The 18,481-nt window shown below is 54.1% G+C and overlaps 7 protein-coding genes across 7 annotated transcripts; 3 read left to right on the top strand and 4 right to left on the bottom strand.

Moving 5' to 3' along the window:
- Positions 1–906: 906 nt before the first annotated feature.
- A1O7_02036 (uncharacterized protein) lies at positions 907–2,901 on the top strand (the record flags this gene model as incomplete). The annotated part of the gene is made up of 5 exons (XM_007756072.1): positions 907–1,091; positions 1,217–1,598; positions 1,649–2,391; positions 2,446–2,642; positions 2,696–2,901. 5 exons carry the CDS (start codon positions 907–909, stop codon positions 2,899–2,901), a joined length of 1,713 nt encoding a protein of 570 aa, XP_007754262.1.
- A 2,205-nt stretch (positions 2,902–5,106) lies between these two features.
- A1O7_02035 (uncharacterized protein) lies at positions 5,107–5,418 on the bottom strand (the record flags this gene model as incomplete). The annotated part of the gene is made up of 2 exons (XM_007756071.1): positions 5,107–5,299; positions 5,351–5,418. The coding sequence occupies 2 exons, from the start codon at positions 5,416–5,418 to the stop codon at positions 5,107–5,109; spliced, it is 261 nt and encodes an 86-aa protein (XP_007754261.1).
- Positions 5,419–10,411: 4,993 nt separating this feature from the next.
- On the top strand, positions 10,412–11,018 carry A1O7_02034 (uncharacterized protein; the record flags this gene model as incomplete). The annotated part of the gene is made up of 2 exons (XM_007756070.1): positions 10,412–10,784; positions 10,942–11,018. The coding sequence occupies 2 exons, from the start codon at positions 10,412–10,414 to the stop codon at positions 11,016–11,018; spliced, it is 450 nt and encodes a 149-aa protein (XP_007754260.1).
- A 486-nt stretch (positions 11,019–11,504) lies between these two features.
- On the bottom strand, positions 11,505–12,594 carry A1O7_02033 (uncharacterized protein; the record flags this gene model as incomplete). The annotated part of the gene is made up of 3 exons (XM_007756069.1): positions 11,505–11,809; positions 11,867–12,155; positions 12,202–12,594. The coding sequence occupies 3 exons, from the start codon at positions 12,592–12,594 to the stop codon at positions 11,505–11,507; spliced, it is 987 nt and encodes a 328-aa protein (XP_007754259.1).
- A 1,031-nt stretch (positions 12,595–13,625) lies between these two features.
- Positions 13,626–14,529, top strand: A1O7_02032 (gluconate 5-dehydrogenase; the record flags this gene model as incomplete). The annotated part of the gene is made up of 2 exons (XM_007756068.1): positions 13,626–13,744; positions 13,797–14,529. The coding sequence occupies 2 exons, from the start codon at positions 13,626–13,628 to the stop codon at positions 14,527–14,529; spliced, it is 852 nt and encodes a 283-aa protein (XP_007754258.1).
- A 36-nt stretch (positions 14,530–14,565) lies between these two features.
- On the bottom strand, positions 14,566–16,489 carry A1O7_02031 (uncharacterized protein; the record flags this gene model as incomplete). Its single annotated transcript, XM_007756067.1, has 5 exons — positions 14,566–14,619; positions 14,669–14,988; positions 15,082–15,097; positions 15,168–16,307; positions 16,397–16,489. The coding sequence occupies 5 exons, from the start codon at positions 16,487–16,489 to the stop codon at positions 14,566–14,568; spliced, it is 1,623 nt and encodes a 540-aa protein (XP_007754257.1).
- A 701-nt stretch (positions 16,490–17,190) lies between these two features.
- A1O7_02030 (uncharacterized protein) lies at positions 17,191–18,327 on the bottom strand (the record flags this gene model as incomplete). The annotated part of the gene is made up of 1 exon (XM_007756066.1): positions 17,191–18,327. The coding sequence occupies one exon, from the start codon at positions 18,325–18,327 to the stop codon at positions 17,191–17,193; it is 1,137 nt and encodes a 378-aa protein (XP_007754256.1).
- Between the last annotated feature and the right edge of the window lie 154 nt (positions 18,328–18,481).

Raw genomic sequence — 18,481 nt, 5'->3', positions numbered from 1 at the left:
GAGTTGCACATATCGTCATAGGCAGCTGCAATCCTCGCTTCCAAAACTGCGAGATGCAGTTGGGAAGAAGGTGACATTGAGAAATTTGGTTAAAAGGGCATAGCCGACAGAGATGCGTTGAGCAGAGATGGGGAAAACACCAGAGGTAGCTCCTTGCCAGCCAGTCACCTGCAGGGACCACGACTTTGGTTAAATAGGCTAAATTCCAGCCGTGACTGTGGAGGCGGAGGGCGACTTTGTTGTGGAGAGATGGGGCTAGGCGGCCTCTTCTGATGCTTGACCAGGTAAGGGCGGTCCTTTCAGGCATTTGACCTCATCATTCCATAGAACATTCGACGGCAGTTGACGGCGGTTTATCCAGCCATGTTTGTACGAGCGTCGGGCCACTCGCAGCCGGAGGCTTCCATGCTGCAACCCCCGGACAAAATATTGCCGAGTCTGACCCTGCAGCCTTCTTGGGCACCGACACAGCCAAAGACGTGCTTCCCACTGCGTCACAAGCGGGATCGATGTTGTCAGACAGGCCCGGACCCTCTTCCTGCGAAGCCTTTTTGCAACGGATGTTAGCTGCCGACCCTTAAAGATGCTTGGTCTAGCTTACTGGTGGCTTGCCAACGCTTAGGCCAGACACGCCGTGCTTCGCTACTCATTGCCCCGTTGGACGTCTTGCTAACCAGGATATCTCCCCACTCTCCAATGAGACCTCGTCCGTGCGCATGATCGAGCTGGAGAAGAGATGGGCCATGCGCGCCATGTGTCGCTCCAAGATTTCGAATTAGCCTGAAGGCGGAGAAGGTGTCGGCCGCGTCAACATGCAATCATATACAAGGCCAGCGGTAATCCATCTCGTGGCCTGCCTCTAGTCTTCAGCTTCTCAAGAAAATCTGAGCTGACAAAGTCGCCAAGATGGTTCACGCTTCCGGAAAGCCTTCGCAATTCAGCGATGCTGCCCTCCAGCAGCGTATGCAGATGGCCGGCAAGGCTGGGCCACAGGCACTTGTACGCAACTGGCGTGTCTTCCTGACTGCCTGTTTTGCTTGCATTGGTGGTCTCCTTTATGGCTACAACCAGGGTGTGTTCAGTGGTGTCTTGTAAGTATCCCTGAGTCCGCCTCGAACATTGTCCTGCCGAGCCTGCGAAGGCTCAAGTCAATCCGGTCTCGACCTCTGGCCGCTCTTTCAACCGCGTTAGATGCGCAGTTGCTAACACGACGCAGGACTATGAACGCCTTCAATAGACACATGGGCGACTATACCAGAGATCAATCCAAGAAAGGATGGCTTACCTCCATTCTCGAACTCGGCGCCTGGACGGGCACGCTGTACTCTGGGTTCCTTGCCGAGATCATATCCAGAAAATATGCTATCATTGTCAACACCTGCGTATTCATTATCGGTGTCGTCGTTCAATGCACGGCCGTCTCAGCTGGCCACTCCGCGATTCTTGGGGGTCGATTCATCGTCGGTATGGGTGTGGGATCACTTTCGATGATCGTGCCCATGTACGTGGCCGAATGTTCTCCTCCCGAGCTCCGGGGTCTGCTCATCGGTATGCAACAATTCGCCATCGAGTTCGGTATCATGGTCAGCTTTTGGATTGTGAGTCAATCTGCGTTGCAGACAGAATGCGTTTTACTGACATTCGCCAGGATTATGGAACCAACTACATCGGCGGAACTGGCGATACCCAATCTGAGGCGGCTTGGCTCGTGCCTCTTGCTCTTCAGCTTTTCCCGGCGTTGATCCTGTTGGTGGGCATGGTGTGGATGCCCTTCACTCCGAGATGGCTCCTTCACCACGGTCGCGAAGAAGAAGCACGCCGGACTCTTGCAACCTTGAGGTCTTTGCCAATCGACTCTGAGCTTATCGAATTGGAGTTCCTCGAAATCAAAGCTCAGTCCATGTTCGAGAAGCGAAGTGTGGCGGCGAACTTCCCTCACCTTGCCGAGCAGACTGCAACCAACACCATCAAGCTTCAATTCGTCGCCATAGGCTCTTTGTTCAAGACGATGCCCATGTTCCGCCGAGTCATAGTTGCCACAGTGACTATGTTCTTCCAGCAGTGGACCGGCATCAACGCCGTCCTTTACTATGCACCGCAAATCTTTGGCGCCCTTGGCCTGTCCTCGAACACCACTTCGCTTCTTGCTACGGGTGTGGTTGGCATTGTCATGTTGTTGGCAACAATTCCATCCATTCTGTACATTGACAGAATCGGAAGAAAGCCTGCATTGGCCCTTGGTGCTCTTGGAATGGGTCTTTGCCATTTTATTATTGCTGTCATCTTCGCCAAGAATGAGCACCAATGGCCAACCCACAAGGCAGCAGGCTGGGCTTGTATTGTCATGGTCTGGCTTTTTGTCGTCCACTTCGGCTGGTCTTGGGGTCCTTGGTAAGTTTCAACTCGACTGGCTCCTGCTTTGCAAACCTCTAACAGCTGCTACAGTGCCTGGATCGTGGTTGCTGAAGTCTGGCCATTGTCCGCTCGTCCATACGGTATCGCCCTCGGCGCGTCCAGCAACTGGATGAACAACTTCATTGTGGGCCAAGTCACTCCAGACATGATCACCGGCATCACTTATGGAACTTTCATCCTCTTCGGGTGTTTGATCACTCTCGGAGCTGCATTCATCTGGTTTTACGGTAAGAGAAATCTCGGCTGTCTCCATTGAACGTAAGGCTAATAATTTGAACAGTGCCGGAGACAAAGCAGCTCACTCTAGAGGAGATGGACCTTGTCTTTGGATCTAGCGGTGTTGCCGCCGCTGACCAGGAGCGCATGGCCCAGATCAATGCTGAGATTGGTCTCAACCGCAGGCTCAGTGCTCTCGCGGGTGAACCAGTCAGCGATGAGAAGGTTGCAGGGTTCGATGAGAAGACGACCGCAGCCAAGACGGCGTAAAGATGTTGGGCGTTAGAAATGCTTCGACTCTTCTCTGGTCCTGGAGACATGGCGGAGGACAGTAGGACGGCTCACGGTAGAATTGGCTGCAGACATATATCTACCATCGAGGATATCAACCCGCCTGTAAAGATGTAATCGATGTTGCTGAAGAACCCATGCAGACGGTTCCATTTCGCCACGAACCTCTGTTTCAATCGAGGTCGCTGAGATGCGCAGGAGATTGCGCCACGGTAGAGACTTCGCCGTTCTCTGGAATCTGTTGCGCCGAGCCGAGTTCTACGGCGCAAGATTCAGTCGAACCTCTTGCGAATACTGACCCACTGTTATACTGAGAGATTTCTGATCAACACATGATGTGATGCAATCTCAGATGGCTCTCCCCATGCCAAAGTGTTACCACCGTTTTCTGTCGTCTTCATGGTTAACTTGTGCTTCGCAGGAGTTACAGCTGGAGTTTGTAACTGTGGGATCGTGGGATGACCGCCGCACCGATCCTTTGACATTAGCACATCCTCTGTAAGGAAGACGGAGGCTACTGATGATAGATACGTGACAGGTAGGTGACAAACCAGACGATCCCAGATGTCGAAGTTGTGGAGCAAGGAGTTGTCAACGGCCAAGGGTAAATTTCCAACGGAGATGCATTTCGTGTTGCAAGCTGACTGTGCAGCACTGAGCATGGTCTGTGTTGATCACGTTGTTCTACATTCCAATACCACACGTGGGGCATGCCTCGCTTCGCACGCGAGTCTATGCACGGACATCGTCGGCGACTTCCTCGCTTGGGTCGAGATTCTGCTGATGGCTGATTGGCAGTCATCAGTCAAGTACATCCTGGTCAATGAACGAAGCTTGACTTCTGGACCAAGATCTCGAACTTTGTCCACGCACAAAGACCCCGGAACAGCCTTCCTGACAGTGCAGGGTGATTTCGCTCGTTTAGGTAGGGGTGGACAGACATCGAATCGGGTTCGAGCTCGTTGTCCAGTGCTGTGTATGCGCGTTGGAGGTGACGGCCAGCTATTTGCCGTCGTATAACGGCACGCTCGGCAATCTGATCAAACAATCGAGGGACCAGGGTGGCGCCATCCAGTTGCGCTCGTGGAATGTTCGGCTTAGTATGCAGCAAGACAGTAAGCTACTGGGGTTTTCGGAATATGGTTGCGCTGACTAGTCCCTCCATCTTGCGCCAGGAAGAGTTCCAGGTACGGGATTGGATTCAGGAGGAATGAATTGGGTGCCCATGCAAACAGCGCGTGGTAGGATAATAGAGGACAAATGAAAGCCTGAGTAGTACTAGCAGCAGTGCCTCAGCTTACTCTACAGTAAGAGTGAAGATTCAGTGAGTCCTAAGTGAGTGGTAAGTGAGCACTCCTTAGGTGAAGGTGGGTATAGGCGGTTGACCATCCGCATGACGTACCATGAATTGAGCTTAGGCGCTCGGACAAAGTTGTGACAGTGGCGAGGAGCGGAGGGAAACGTCCCCATGGGTCGCCCATACAGTAATGTCTTGAATTGGAATCACCCTGAGTTGGTGGGCCTGTAGTTGTATCTTGAGGTGGTACGTAGGAGAGATTCAAGGTGAGGGAAGGACGAAGCAACAACCAAGGTAGTTTGCCAAATTGGTCCATTGGATTAACACATTTTTGGATGCACTGTCGGCATGTTGGTTTCTTACAAACCGTGTGGACAATTCCACCAACCCGAAGACATACCACCGGTGCTCATGCCAACAAGGCCGGACGGCTGCCTGTCCGCCGACCACAGTCCCCGGTCCAGATTACCTCCACAGGTCACATCGAGCAACCCTTGAATGAGCGAAGCTCATGGTATAAGAACCATAACGCCGGAAAACAACGCCGGGGAACCTTGCCGGATGCAGATGTTGTACAAAAACGGCATATGGCCTGCTATGATGGAAATGTAAAGAGTTTGCTCCAGCTCTTGAAATGATGATGTCGTCTGCGAGGCTCATAGCCCGTCAACGTATAGTCAAATCTATCCTTTCTGCGTGTTGAAGGTCGTGGGTATCATTGTGAATGATTGGCAAAAGAGTAACTCCTGATTCCCCGGCCTCTTGCTCCTCTTGCGTGTACTGAGAATGGCAAGTGGCCTGTTGCCCTCCTTCCTGTTGATGAGAAGACCGGCCATGGTTGGCCCAGTCAAAAACAGATGCGAATGCAGGAGTCGTAACGGTCATGATCATCGTCTGCCTTTCATCTTGCCGCTGGTACTGGCGCTACGACCAAGGTTGTCTCTTGACATGGTCCTTGTCAAGCCGCCAATGTAATCCTGTAGGAAGCGGTTTTCGGTTTCGAGCTTGTCGTGGTCGGTTTTGACCTCGTCAATCTTTTCCGCCAGTGCGGCCAGTGATGACTGGAGGTTTCGAGCTTGCCTATCCCCTCGGTTAGTAGGACGACAAGTCTGACCCTGTGGATGATCTTACTCCTTCAGTGTTTCGCGGAGACCACGCTCGAGTCTCTCGATATCTTCGCTGTTCCGCCGTGGACTCATGGCTCTTGCGTCGTCAGGTGGGTACTGCGGTCTTTCGGTTTGTACAACGTCTCGACCCTTGGGCACGATTATCGTGTTTGATCTCTGTCTGTCCCCTAGCCGAGGTCTTTCCATCCGCGTGCGTCGCGAGCTCGGTCGAGGTGATGGATGTTGGGGAAGGTCTGAATCAGACGAGGATGAAGCGCCGCTTGATATTGAGGTCGATAGAGATGGTCGAGGAACGATGTCTCTGGGTTCAGACTCAGTCATAGAGACTGGTTCAGGTAAAGGTGCCGTAGCCGTGGACGGTGATGTCGTGCCTCGCATTTGGTGGCGCCGAATATCAAGGTGTCGCTTGTCGGCTCTCTATTTGGCCTGCTTGCTTTTCCAACTCGGGTCGACCAATGTTCTGGATTTGCTGAATAGCGCATTGGCCGTCCACCACAAACCAAGACAAGCGCACTGACCTAAGTCCAGCGCCGGTCCTAGGGTATATTCTGCATCCAAAAAGGAGCACCCGGCTCTCAGCAGTGAGCCAGAGAGGCAGTAGTGTCGGCGACGTGGCGGAAGCGTGAGGCTGGACAGAGAGCGACGGAGCAGAGCAGGAAGTCCCTGAGGCAGCACTTGGCGGGTGTGGGAGGTATTTGGGGCGGCGACGCCTTTCCGTGGCCGGGGGACTACGAGTACAAAGTACAAGAGGGCCACTGGGTCGCAAAGCAGGGTAGGTGCAATATCAGTGGCGGAAGATGACTGGTTGGGAGCCTGATCACTTGTTGGTTTGGCGGTGGATAACACGATCGTCAGAGGGTACTCCGTAAAGCTACCTGTTACTCTCCGTGCTAGAGAAGAAGACGGGTTCCCTGCTCGCCAGGAGTGGATGTTGACCGCCTCAGGCCTGGGGGAGGTCAACTGGGTACTTTTCGGTCTGCGTCTAGTGCTCATGCGTGACAGAGACTTCGGCGCTGAATTGGCGGCTGAGTGGTGTATTGTCGCTGGGAGGTGGATCTGGAGTGTAGCGGCTAAGTTTGTCCCACGGCTCGTTGGTCAAGTTACGTCGTTGACTCGACCTTTCAGTGGACCGGAGCGGATAGATCGACAGCTATGAATAACGGGGTCGTCTCCGAAATGCCAGGAAATGAGTGGTCAGTCGGTCGCTTCGGGCTGGGTGAGACGCCGGTGCTGGCTGCTCAGTGGATGTTACAGAGACGGAGGAGTCCGATCTGAGTGCGTTTCAGTTGTTCTTCGTCAAGGTGAGAGATGTCTCTGTATGTTAACGCGCCATGAGAGGTCAACAGTGCTCCTCCTGTTTGCTATCAGGACGTGGCGCATCCACGAGGTGGCGTTGGAGGGCAACTCTGAATGGTGCGAGGCTGCTTGGTCTCAGCGACGCCGTCAGACTGACCTCAACGTGGTGCGGCTGGCAGTCACAAGATTGACCCTTGGACTCGGGAATCACATGCAGGAATCAGGGCCCTGGGGCCGGAAGATTGACGAATGGATCGAAGCGAAGGTTGGAGCGCACCAAGAGGAATGGGCCGGAACAGAGCCTAGAGAGCCTAAACCGCCTAGAGAACCACTTGTGCAGGGGGCAATCTCGCAGCGCTGTGGTTAAAGAGGGGCCGCTATGCCGCCTGGAGTCAACTTTTACCTCTTGGCGCGGAAATCGGCAACCAGCAACCTGGCAGATTGACGTAGTTGATCAGGCAAACCTCCATCATTCTTCCACTTCCGATCGACATCATCATCTCCAGGTGCAGTTAAGATATGACCACCGGTCAAGAGTCAGACCGATATTCAATCAGGAGATGCCTTTGGCGGGGCATGAGCCAGGCAGTAAGAATAACTACACAGTAAGGTACAGTACAAGCGCCTCAAGCTTGATCAACACATTGATGCTCTGCACCTTTTTGAAGAACGCGTGTGAACAGGTCCAGCCGGTTGTTCGTCTTGCGAGGACCTCGTATTCCTTATTATGTACACGCGTGTCACTTAAAGTCTAACAAGTTCAGATGACTCGAAGGTTAGGCTTCCGCACTGTTACCGGGTGGAGGCGAAATGTCCATGGGCGGCACCGACATTGTTCGAGACAGATCATCGTTCTCTACGGTTGCAAGTATCTGGGGCAGGCTGACTGGACGCCCACTGCTACGAGTACGGCATCACCTTGGTCAGGTATAGCCATCTGCGAGTGGGACAACAGAGTACGATTCCTCCAGTACCCAGTACTGTGGCCCATGCGCTTGTCACGAAAATTCCTTCCACGCGCCGATCTGAACTTTCTGGGCCCAAGAATTGAGAGCATGACACAGCACGATTACCCATTTTTACTGGATACGAGTAGCGTCTTGAGGCAGTTGCTCTGAGCCTGGGCACAGGTGGCACAGCAAACACGCGCTTTCTTTATCAGCCTAACATTCGTCTTCCACCATGTTGTATTCGTACTTGTAGTGTTCTTGCCGCCAGCACCATGACGCTGCATTGTTAAAGGGAGAAACGCAAAACTGTTGGACGGGACGTCGAGGGTCTACCCCGTCCTGTCAATACGATATCCATGCGCTCTTCTCATGCAGGGTCCGGTGTCGACTCGGAGCAAAAGGACCCTGAGGGATGTGTAAAGGATCTCGGTCGATTCCGCTAACACAACGTCGAAACACGGATTCTTGATATTGCGTTGCAGGACGCCTTTGCCGCCAGTCTCGCGTGCGACCACGACGGTACCTCTGCTGAAGGTTGAAGACCAAGTAGCATCACTGTAGGAGGCTTGCATTTGCCGGGCAAGGCAGCAACGACGGTGACCGCGAAGACGTCATCTGTCGGCCGGGGGACTTCCATTCCAGTCAAGAGATCACCACCTAACAGTCTGCGGTGTTTCACCAGTTCCCCAACCAGCTCCTCTGGTTGATCCTCAGCATTGCGGCTGGAAAGATCTTCGGGCCAGGAATCAAGGCTGCCCTTACGCGGCAATTCTGTGATGCTTTGAGGTTCCCCGTTCGCACCATCCGTGAGCTACATCGAGTGTCACCAATACGAACAGCAGAATATCATCCATGATGCTCCGCTTTCTGGATTTCTCGACGGATAGAAGAATCTCTTGCTTCGAAACTGGTTTAGGCTTCATCGGTTTCTCCCAAAGGGAGCGGCAGCGGGGGTCATCTTTTCCTCATTCGTAGTTGAAATGTATCCGGGCGGGACACCCCGTTGCTGGCGTACGTACCTGCTTTTCTCTGCCGAAATGGCAGGATGTCCTCGTCTCAATCGGATTTGGAATGTCTCTTTAGGTACTCCGTATGTTGTGACCAATTGTTGCCACAGATTTAGTACCTCGTACCATGTTGGTGATAACAAAGTATCTGATGACAGCACTGCTGGGGCCGCCAAGATCCTCTCAGGCACGGACAAGCCAAAGGCAGGGGCCTCTTGCCGGGATGGAAAGAACCGTCTGAACGTCCAGGCATCGATGACTGCTAAGCACTTCATGCTTCATGTTTGAGGGGCTTTTTCTTTGGAAGCTCGTCCGCGGAGCATTGACTGTCCAGTTTACTCCGTGGCCAAGGGGCAGGCTTCAGCGCCCTGACAAAGCCGCTCTTGCGGATCAGAGGCCATTAGGGGTGACATGAGTACTCCCTCCATTCACGAGGCAGCAGTAGCCAACGCAAAGTATGAAAGTGGGCTGCCGGTCCAAGATGATCTGCCATGAAGATTGATTGTCAAGGTTGCCACCAAATATGCTTCTTTTTCACGCCTAGAACTACTTTCTCAGGACACCTTCGGAGTGGTCCGACCAACGAAGCGATCATGAAAGGCATGGAATTTGACATAATGCTTCGAAGGAATGAAAGGCCAGCAAGGGACGCAGGGAATTATGTGCCCTATCACTTGTCGGGAAAGGCACCCAGAAGCTGCTCTTTGCTTCATTCTCATCCCATCAGATCCACACCGGGCGACTTTCTCGGATCGTCCTTGATCTGAGCTTTGATCTTGTCAAGCCGCCCTGAAACACGACTATGGGTATCCAGGAAGCAGCTACGGCCCGACAGCCCTCGCCAAGATGCAGATGAACAGAACTTGACATTCTGGATATGGATATGCCATAACACCTTGTTGGAATTGAAAAAGTGGTGAGTGGTGCTCAAACGCCGGCCTGCATCAATCAACGGCGAGTCTCGAGCAAAGATACGAATCTCGAGGTTCAGGATGGACTTTCACTGACTTCAATCATGCTGCAGTCTGGTAAGACGGCAGTTAAGCTTGGCCATTTGTTCGGCGAGTGAGGCAGCAGGTTGTTCTGCACGAATACACAGCACGACGAGCTCGTCCAACATCAAATCATAGCATAGTTCGTGAAGCAGCTTATTCATGTGACTCAAGCCTACTGCATAAGAGTAGGCACTCATTTTGTCCTCTCCAATGTTGATGAGACTCCTGATATGCGCTGCCTTTTCGCTCAATAAATCGGCCTACTGCCGTCTCGTCAAATACACGAGTGAGGACTGGGGCTCCCAGACATACCCCCCGTGAAAATCATGAGCACCATGAAAATTCGGCCCAATCGAGGGCGAAAGCAAACCGATCCCCGGCGAAAGCGAATTGTCAGTCAACATATCAACCGTCATTACGGAAACCAAAGTCTCTCAGAGATACGAGAGAGGCACAAGGGATCTTATCAACACAGCCTTACAGTCACGTCAGACGGCGCGAGCTTGTTGTCAGCAAGACCGGCATTAAGCCCGACGTGACCCCGCCTCCACATTTGCACTCTTCCATTGGGATTCAGGGATTCAAACACCTCAGAGCCATCGACTGCCGATGGCGACACCCAGCGAACCGGCTGACCAAGCGATATAAGAATTCTATCTACACCACATCTTACAATACCACCAAGCCTCTGTGTGTTCTTCTTCTTCTCGTCGCAACCCTCTCTTCTTTCGCGCCCTCTGATCCGGCTATACATAAACAACCTCCCACCTCACCCTCCCCCCACTCCAGCTGACGTAACCGCCGACAAACACTAACAATGGGATCCCTCGACACCTCCCCGCCGAACAGCCTCATCACCGGCATCGCGCACATCAACCTCACAGTCCCAGACGACACACTCCACCTGGCGACCGAATTCTACGGCACAACGCTGGGCCTCTCCCCACGCGCAGTGCCGCACCTCCAGAAGGGCCAACTCGCGTGGTTCGACATCGCCGACTCGGGCCAGCAGGTGCACATTGCTTTTGGCGAGCCGAGCGACTTTGAGAAGCATAGCAGGCGACATCCGTGCTTTAAGCTGGGTAGTCCCGCCGCGCTGGTCGAGTTGCAGAGGAGGATCTGGACGCATTTCGAGAAGGGTGGGGATGCGGCGCCCCGGGAGGCGGACAGGCCTGGGGGTGTGAATTCTGGTGAGTGTGATGCCCCTGTTGTATTCGTCCCTGGTATGGTGCGATGTGGTGCAGAAGAAGGAAGGGCTTTTGATTTTTTTAATTCTAAAATCTTGATGCGTCACGTCTGAAGTTCGGCTGAGGATGAGGCTAACCATCTCGTTTCGTCTGCCTCCAGGCGCACAGGGCGTGGAATACCCGGAGCGGTTCTTTGCGCGGGACTATGCCGGGAATAGGCTCGAGTTTACCCTTTGAGCGCATGATACTTGCTGTATGATTTATGATACATGATATATGATCCGTGTTCAGCATGTCCGACGTATCCAACGTTTTCAATGTGACCCAAAGTGTCCAAGGGGTCCATTCCAAGCCCGGTATCCGGCGCTCGGTGTAGTTATGGAGCCGGATTCTTGGGAAGGGTGGAGGCCCAGCACCAAGCAGCAGAGTGATGGGATTCTTTGCACATCAACGTCCATGTTCAGGTTCTTTATCACGTCCACCACTTTTTGATGTGCATGCCCGGCAATGCTGTCAAAAGCGATGACGCTGGTACCTTTTAAGAGGGCAAGCAACCCCATGTCACACCGGATCGTCATACTCACTTCAAGATGATCCCCTGAAGGTGGCGGCGCTCGAGTCAAGGATCTCTGCGTTTCAGCAATCAGGCGAACCCCGGTCACTGCTGAGGCTGGCGCGCCGCTGGAGGCGTCAGACGCCAGCCCAGCGGCTTTGTCTCAGCATTCAGAGTCGCGAAGACGTCGCAGGATCTCGGTTCTGCTTCAGCAACCACTCTACCCCATCCACCAGATCCTTCACCCATTTCTTGTTGATGGACAGCTGTGGGTACATTGACCACCACAGATGCGGAACTCCAGGGTAAATGTCGATTTTCGCCTGCCCACCTGCCTGTCTGATCTTGTCGCAGTAGAGGATGGCGCTGTCTCTCCAGATGTCCATTTCGGCGGCCTGATAGTATACGGGGCCTAGGCCAGAGAAGTCTGTCAGCTCCAATGGTGAGGCATGACTTGCTGTGAAGCCTGCGATACCTGCGGCGGAACTGTCAGTGCCGCATACACTCATCGCGCAAGCCAAAATCGACTCACGTCCGTAGAGATCGTTCATTTCACGCGTCGCTACTGGCCCGTCTTTGTACTTTTCCCAAGAACCATGGGCCAGTTGCTCGGGGAACAAGTTGAGGATATCCCCTTTGCTGTCTTTGTAGGAGTGCGGCATGCCCGTGCATAGGAACAGATGTCCCATGAGGCGAGGCTGGAGATGCTCGTCTCGAGCTTGGATGGCAGCCATGCTTGTCGCGTTGCCGCCCCCAGAGGCACCGCCGGTAAGGAAGCCCTTGGAGAGGTCCCCTCCGAACGCTCGCGCGTTGACCGAGACCTGTCACGGTTCAGCAACAAGGACAGCGAGCTAAACGCCGACGTACCCATTTCAGAACATCGTAGGTGTCGCGGATGGGCGTGGGGAATCGCCATTCAGGAGCCAGCCGGTATCCAACACTGACGACGATGATACCCAGCTTCACACAGAGGAACTGGCAGATGAACTCTTCAGTGTCGAGTCCACCCATGCACCATCCTCCGCTATGGGCAAACACCATGACTGGTCGTCCGCCTGGGAGAGTCGAAGGCCGGTATACTCGAACGGTAATCGTGTTGCCATCGCGTACCACAATTGGCCTGTCTTCTTCCGTCCACAATCGCTGCTCTCCCAGAATCTCTTTGACGAAGGCGCTTTGCATGAATCGGACGTTTCCTCGCGCGTGGAGCCGCCGGCTTTCCGGTATCTGTTCAGGTCGCGGCACGAAGAATTTCGGCATCCCATGTTTCTTCCATATCTAGAGGGCGTTAGTCGGTGTCGCAAGTCACACGGCCTGATAGGCGTACGGCAGCAAGCTCAGAGTCTGTCTCTGGGGGTATTGCCTTGTTGTGGTTATCTGTCATTGCGCTGATCACGCCACGTGTACTTGTTGTTGACGTTGTACCGTGTTTCCCTCCGGACGAAGTCTGCCATGGAGCAGGCCCTGCGGGCTTCGCGCTCAAGTTATATGGATGTTAAGCTATGGAGTATGTCCACTTAATTCTCTGGCATAAGCTGACTGATTGGTGTAATCCGTGTTTCAGCCCTTTGGAGAAAGGCGACAAGACTCCTTCCTTTCCCAGCCATACTATAACAAGCGACGGGGACTTTCTGCAGATAACAAGCCATGCCGTAGGAGATGTACATTACTCTGTACCCAGTCGATACTGAGATACCGCACCATGTCATCCGTACTGTGCAGGGTACCCGGAGGAGTTGCGTCTGCCGCCTGGCGTGGTAGCGCGCCCATTGGAAGCTTTAGATTGAACGAGTCATAGCAGCCTGCACAGTATTGGACCTGACAATGTTACACCGTCTTTGATTGAGTCATTAGCTCCTCCGTAAACACCAGCAGTGTTGCATTTAAGGCCAGCTATGGCCTGATTTGCTGATGCTGGAGATGAGACCGTAGAGCGTCTTCGCAGGATCCTTTTCTGGAGGGCAGGCCAAGACGACACGCTGCTTTGAGGAAGCTGCCCATTGAACTAGTCTCGAGCTAGTTAGGCTACCGGCCGCCCAGGGCAAGTCGCCCTTGCATCGACCTTCACAACCTCGGCTGTTGAGCGCCGCGGCGTTGGCGACGTTCGGCGTTCCTTCGTCCACCGGGACACGACACCGTCTAATCGTGAATTCTCAACAACAACACACCGTCAATTGTTCGGCAGTAGCTTTGGGTATAACTGTCGACACTCTCCAGGACCCATTTGAGAGAGCAACTGCTCTGCATTTCCACTGCACAACAACCGGTGCAGCCAGACAACGTGCGACAATATGGGTAGCGCACAGCTCGATGTCGAGCTCAAGGACTTCGGCAGCATTTTCAGCCTCGAAGGCAAGGTTGCTGTCGTGACTGGCGGCTCCAGGGGCCTTGGTCTCAATGCCGCTTCTGGGTAAGGTCGACACCCTTCTCACTGGAATGTGGTCTCTGATCGCAGATGCTAGGCTCATGCAAGCCGGCTGCTCAAAAGTGTACATTACCTCGCGCAAAGCCAAGGCATGCGAAGAAGCTGTAGCAGCCCTCAATGCCCTTCCCAACAAGCGACCCGGTGCCGTTGCCATCTCCGTGCCCGCCGATTCCTCCAAGGTCTCTGAGATCGAACGTCTAGCTGCGGAAGTCGCAAAGACCACCGATCACGTTGATATCCTGTTTGCCAACGCTGGCGCCACGTGGGGAGCTCCCTTCGAGTCATACCCTGAGGATGCGTTCAGCAAAGTCATGGACCTGAACGTCAAGAGTGTGTTCTATACTGTCCAGAAGTTTGCCCCTTTGCTGCAAAAGCGAGCTACCATCGACAGCCCCAGCAGGGTCATTATAACTGCGAGTGTTGCTGGTCTAGGTGTAGGCACGCTGGGTGAGAATGCTACATACGCATACAGTGCGTCGAAGGCGGCGGCCCAGCATCTTGCCAAGAACCTAGCTGTCGAACTCGGCTCCCGAGGAATTCTCACCAACGCCATTGCACCAGGCTTTTATCCGACCAAGATGGCGTCTGGATTGATCGATTTGCAGGGTGGAACGGCCGCGTTGGCTGCCGAAGTCCCCAACAGGAGGTTGGGCCATCCTGAGGATATTGCCGGCTTGGTGGTCTTTCTGAGCAGCCGGGCTTCTTCGCACATCAATGGCGCCGTTATCACAACAGATGGTGGGTCGCTGCTCTCAAGAGGAAAGCTATAGACACGCCAACAATGTATATTGGATATTGGCCCAGGCCTATCGTCTGACCGGCGTCAGCTTGACGTTGAGCGGCTGCAGCTCCCAAAGAACCTGTTTCGAGTGTCAGCAGACGCCTTGGCGCAGTCGAGCAGCCACTTACATAGAACCGAGCGTCTTCCACCCACGTCGAATGGTCTCCATCGAGCTCCATGTCGAAATGCCACAGCAGTTTTGCAATGACCAGCCGTGCCTCCGTGAGCGCCAGCCTAGACAATTCGTCAGCAAATCCACACTGTATGAGAGCAGGTCGAACTCGCTGTTTGCCAATGCAGTTCCTAGGGCCCAGGCTGAATGGCTTGAGTATCTCATCAGGCCGCAGATTTGCCGGTCCTTTTACGTCCAGTTCATCAAGCCATCTCTCTGGTCTGAACTCCTTAGGGTTATCAAAAAGTTGACCTGATCGTCCCATGTGCCACTGTCCTGCTTCAGCGTTAGTATTCAAGGCCTGCATTTGGACGGTGTGTATTCAGGGGTTGACTAGGCGACCCGGGACAGGTCCTGATGGTTACTCACCCATGGACACATAAGTCTGAATATGGGATGAACCAATGCTCAGCATAGTCCTTGAAGATGGTAAGTCGAGGGTTTGCAAGACTTACGCCGCCCGGAACGTGATCTCCTGTAATCATATGCCCTCCCTTTGGCGTAGTTCGAGGCGTGATATAACTGGCGATAGGGAAGATTCTGAGCGACTCCTCGACAGTCGCCTTCAAGTAAGGCAGATTTGACGTCGCTCTGATAGTGATCTCCTTAGGGCATGCAAAGCCCGATCGAATCTCCTGCTGCAGCTTCTTCAGCACCCTCGGCGTCTTGAGGAGATGGTAGAAGGTTCCGCTCAAACATGAACTCGTCGTCTCGGCTCCTCCGCCGACAATGAGGATCGAATTCGCGGTGACTTCCTTCTCGGTCAGGCGGTTGCCATCCTTCATCTCGCGCAACATGAGGCCCACGATATCTGGGGTTTTCTTTTCCCCGTCGCCCGCCTTCTCTGACTTCTCACGCGCAAGTCGCCGGTCCACCGCGCTGACGGCCTCGTTGAAAAAGTTGTCCCGCGCTTCAAGCTGCTTTTTCGACATCAGCGGTACCAGCATTTTCTCGGTAATGCCGAACCGCCGGAACTGGTTGAAGATGGCAATGTTCTTGAGCCCACGCAGAAGGAACTTCGGCCACGGGTGCATGCGCCGCAGCTTGAGGCAGTCGAACTCCTGATCGAGCGCCAGTTTGCCAATCACATCGTTGAGCGTCCAGAGGAACCACTGCACCATGTCCTGTGGCTGTGATCTTGCGTGGGACACTTCGTGGAGCAGCTGATTGCACAGCAAATCCGCGTAATACTGCATCACGGGCTCGACCTCCAGGATCCCAGCGGTAAGGAACGCCGGGTTAGCGAGGCGTCTCAGCCGCGCGTGTTCAGCGTCGTTGGCCATAATGAGGCTCTCGGGCAGTTTGCGCTCGTCGGCCCGGCCGAAGTGGAACTCGGTCTTCTGCAGCTGTGGCCGCGTGTTGTAGATCTGCGACCACGCCTCTGGGTTGGTGAAGGACAGCTCGTCCGGAGCGATACGCACGGTCGGGCCATATTTGCTGTGGATGGCGTCAATGCACTTGTACAGGTCGCCGCGGGCTTGGTGCCACGAGGCTGTCAGACGAGTTGCCCGCCAGAGAAGCGGGCCGGGATACTTGGACAGTGGATGGAAGGGGGAGATGTTGTAGATGAGCTTCAGGATGGAGAAGCCCACAATCTAATTACGGTCAGCACGCATGCTTCCCGCGGTGCAGTAGTTTGAGGGGGGGGGGATGTTTCAATGTATGTACGCCGTAATTAACTTACCGCCGAGGCAGCGTAGACAGAGTACCAAAATGCGAGGGAGGCGTAGTGCCAGGTTGCCGCGACATCAGTCGCAGTTGCGTTCCTGGAGTCCATATCTTGGTGAATCGCTAGGAGGTACTGGACAGTCTGTAGACGAGATCTGTTTCTCACGGTAGGACGCCTGAGGTCTCCCAGCCTGCTGCTGCGCTATCCCTACTTAGATGTTCAACCACGGCCACTTTTAGGTACGGAAAGAGTTCAAGGAGTGACCTGGTACTCTGCACATATGGATGGACAGACTACCTACGTAGTGCTTTCACAGTACACATGGGGTGTCGGGCCATTGCGTCCTGCGCGGACGATGAAGAGCCGCGGCTTCGAGGGTTCACAGAACGAGGACTCGGTTCGTATGTAGATGGACGGGTGCGGGGCCGGAGGGAGGGTTATCCAGCCGGCATGGCAGTTACAGTATGTAAGCTAGGGTCAGCATATCCTCCATACACTGAATAGCGAGCAACGGCTCTAAGGGGGGCTCGGCACTTGTTGATGCGCGATCAATAGCCGTACATAGCCGTGGTTGATTCGCCCTCGTTCGCTCACGATCTGCCTCCATACCTGCCAGGGAGGTACCGTATCAAGCTGTAGACATCAGGAACAGGACTCGAGCTTCGTATCAGGCACGCTCTAAGTCAAGAGATGAGAGAACCAAGAGCGAATGGCTTGTTCAGGCTTTCGACCATACAGTAACTTAGCCTCGCTTCCACTCTATTCAGGGGCGCCAGATACCTCTATCCGTGCTGCTGACCTCTTTTCGTCTACCTGTATACCCTCAAGAACTCGACCAGAGCCATCATGGCCATCGCCTGCCCGTAAGGCATACTAGTCCGGTCGATGTCAACGTAATGCTTGAGATCTCTCCCCATGCCTGTCCCAAAACTGACGTCGAGCAATTCGCCGTCGGTGGAGATTCGCTGATTGACGGCCTTGACGGCCTTCATCGCCACATCAGTATACTGACGCGAGATATATCGCTTCCGTATTGACTTCAACAGCCCGTACGCAAAGCCCGCCGTTGCCGAGGCCTCACGGTAACTGCCTTCCTCCTCGGGGACGTCAAGGAGCGTTCGCCACGTCCCGTCGGCGGCCTGCAAGCGGCGGAGAGCCTGACATTGCGCCTCGAGAACGCTGACAAGGTACAGCCGCAGGCCATCTTCAGGTGGCAAGTCCAACAGCTCGATAAAGTCGGGTATGGCAATGGTTAACCAGCTGTTACCACGCGCCCATCGTGCTCGCGCAAAGTTGTGGCCCACTCCGCCCGGCGCTTTTTCGTCGAATTGCCAGCCGTGGAAGAAAAGTCCGGTCTGCGGATCGTACAGGTACTGAATATGCAGCAGAAATTGGCGCTTGGCTTCTTCGACGTAATGCGGCCGATTCAAGAGCTTCCCGATCTTTGCTAGCGGCATGACTGTCATCATGAGGGTATCGTCCCAGAGTTGGTTGTGGTTGGCCTCGAGGTAGGTGATGTGCTGCATGCCTCCGAAGGTTGTTCGAGGCAAGTCGTGCATGGCCCACTCGGCCCAGCTGTCAAGCCAGGGCAGAAAACTCCGTTCCCCAGTCTCTTCGTACAGATATGCAAGGGTGAGGAAAACGGCCATGGTGTTGATATTCTTGGTTGTCCCCTCGGCCAGTCGTGCGTTGAACCACTCGTTCATCACCTTGAGCGCCAAATTTGAGGACGTCAGCGCATGATACTGGTGAAGGCCATAGAGACCGATCCCGTGTGTCCATTCCCAGTCATTCCATCCCTTGGTGTCGATGATTCTTCCATCGGGCAATTTGAGGAGGAAATGCCCTGTTTGGTCCTCGATATTGATGAGGTTGTGGATCAACAATTCGATCTTCTCCGACACTTCTTGGCTACTCAGCCCTTCGATGATCAAAGGTGAGGGCATGATTCTGTTCGGCGTGCTTCGTGCCTATCCAGCACGCTTTGCAGAACCCCTTTTATTGCATCCGCCAGTACGGTCCAGCTTAAGCTTGACGTGCCGGAAGTTGCTCTCCAGTCCGTACAGAGGTACCGGTACTGGTGAGTCTGAAGACGTTCAT

Source organism: Cladophialophora yegresii (genome assembly GCF_000585515.1).
Source record: "Cladophialophora yegresii CBS 114405 chromosome Unknown aczIN-supercont1.2, whole genome shotgun sequence".
Lineage (NCBI taxonomy): Eukaryota > Fungi > Ascomycota > Eurotiomycetes > Chaetothyriales > Herpotrichiellaceae > Cladophialophora > Cladophialophora yegresii.
This window is presented reverse-complemented; position numbering and strand designations above follow the sequence as displayed.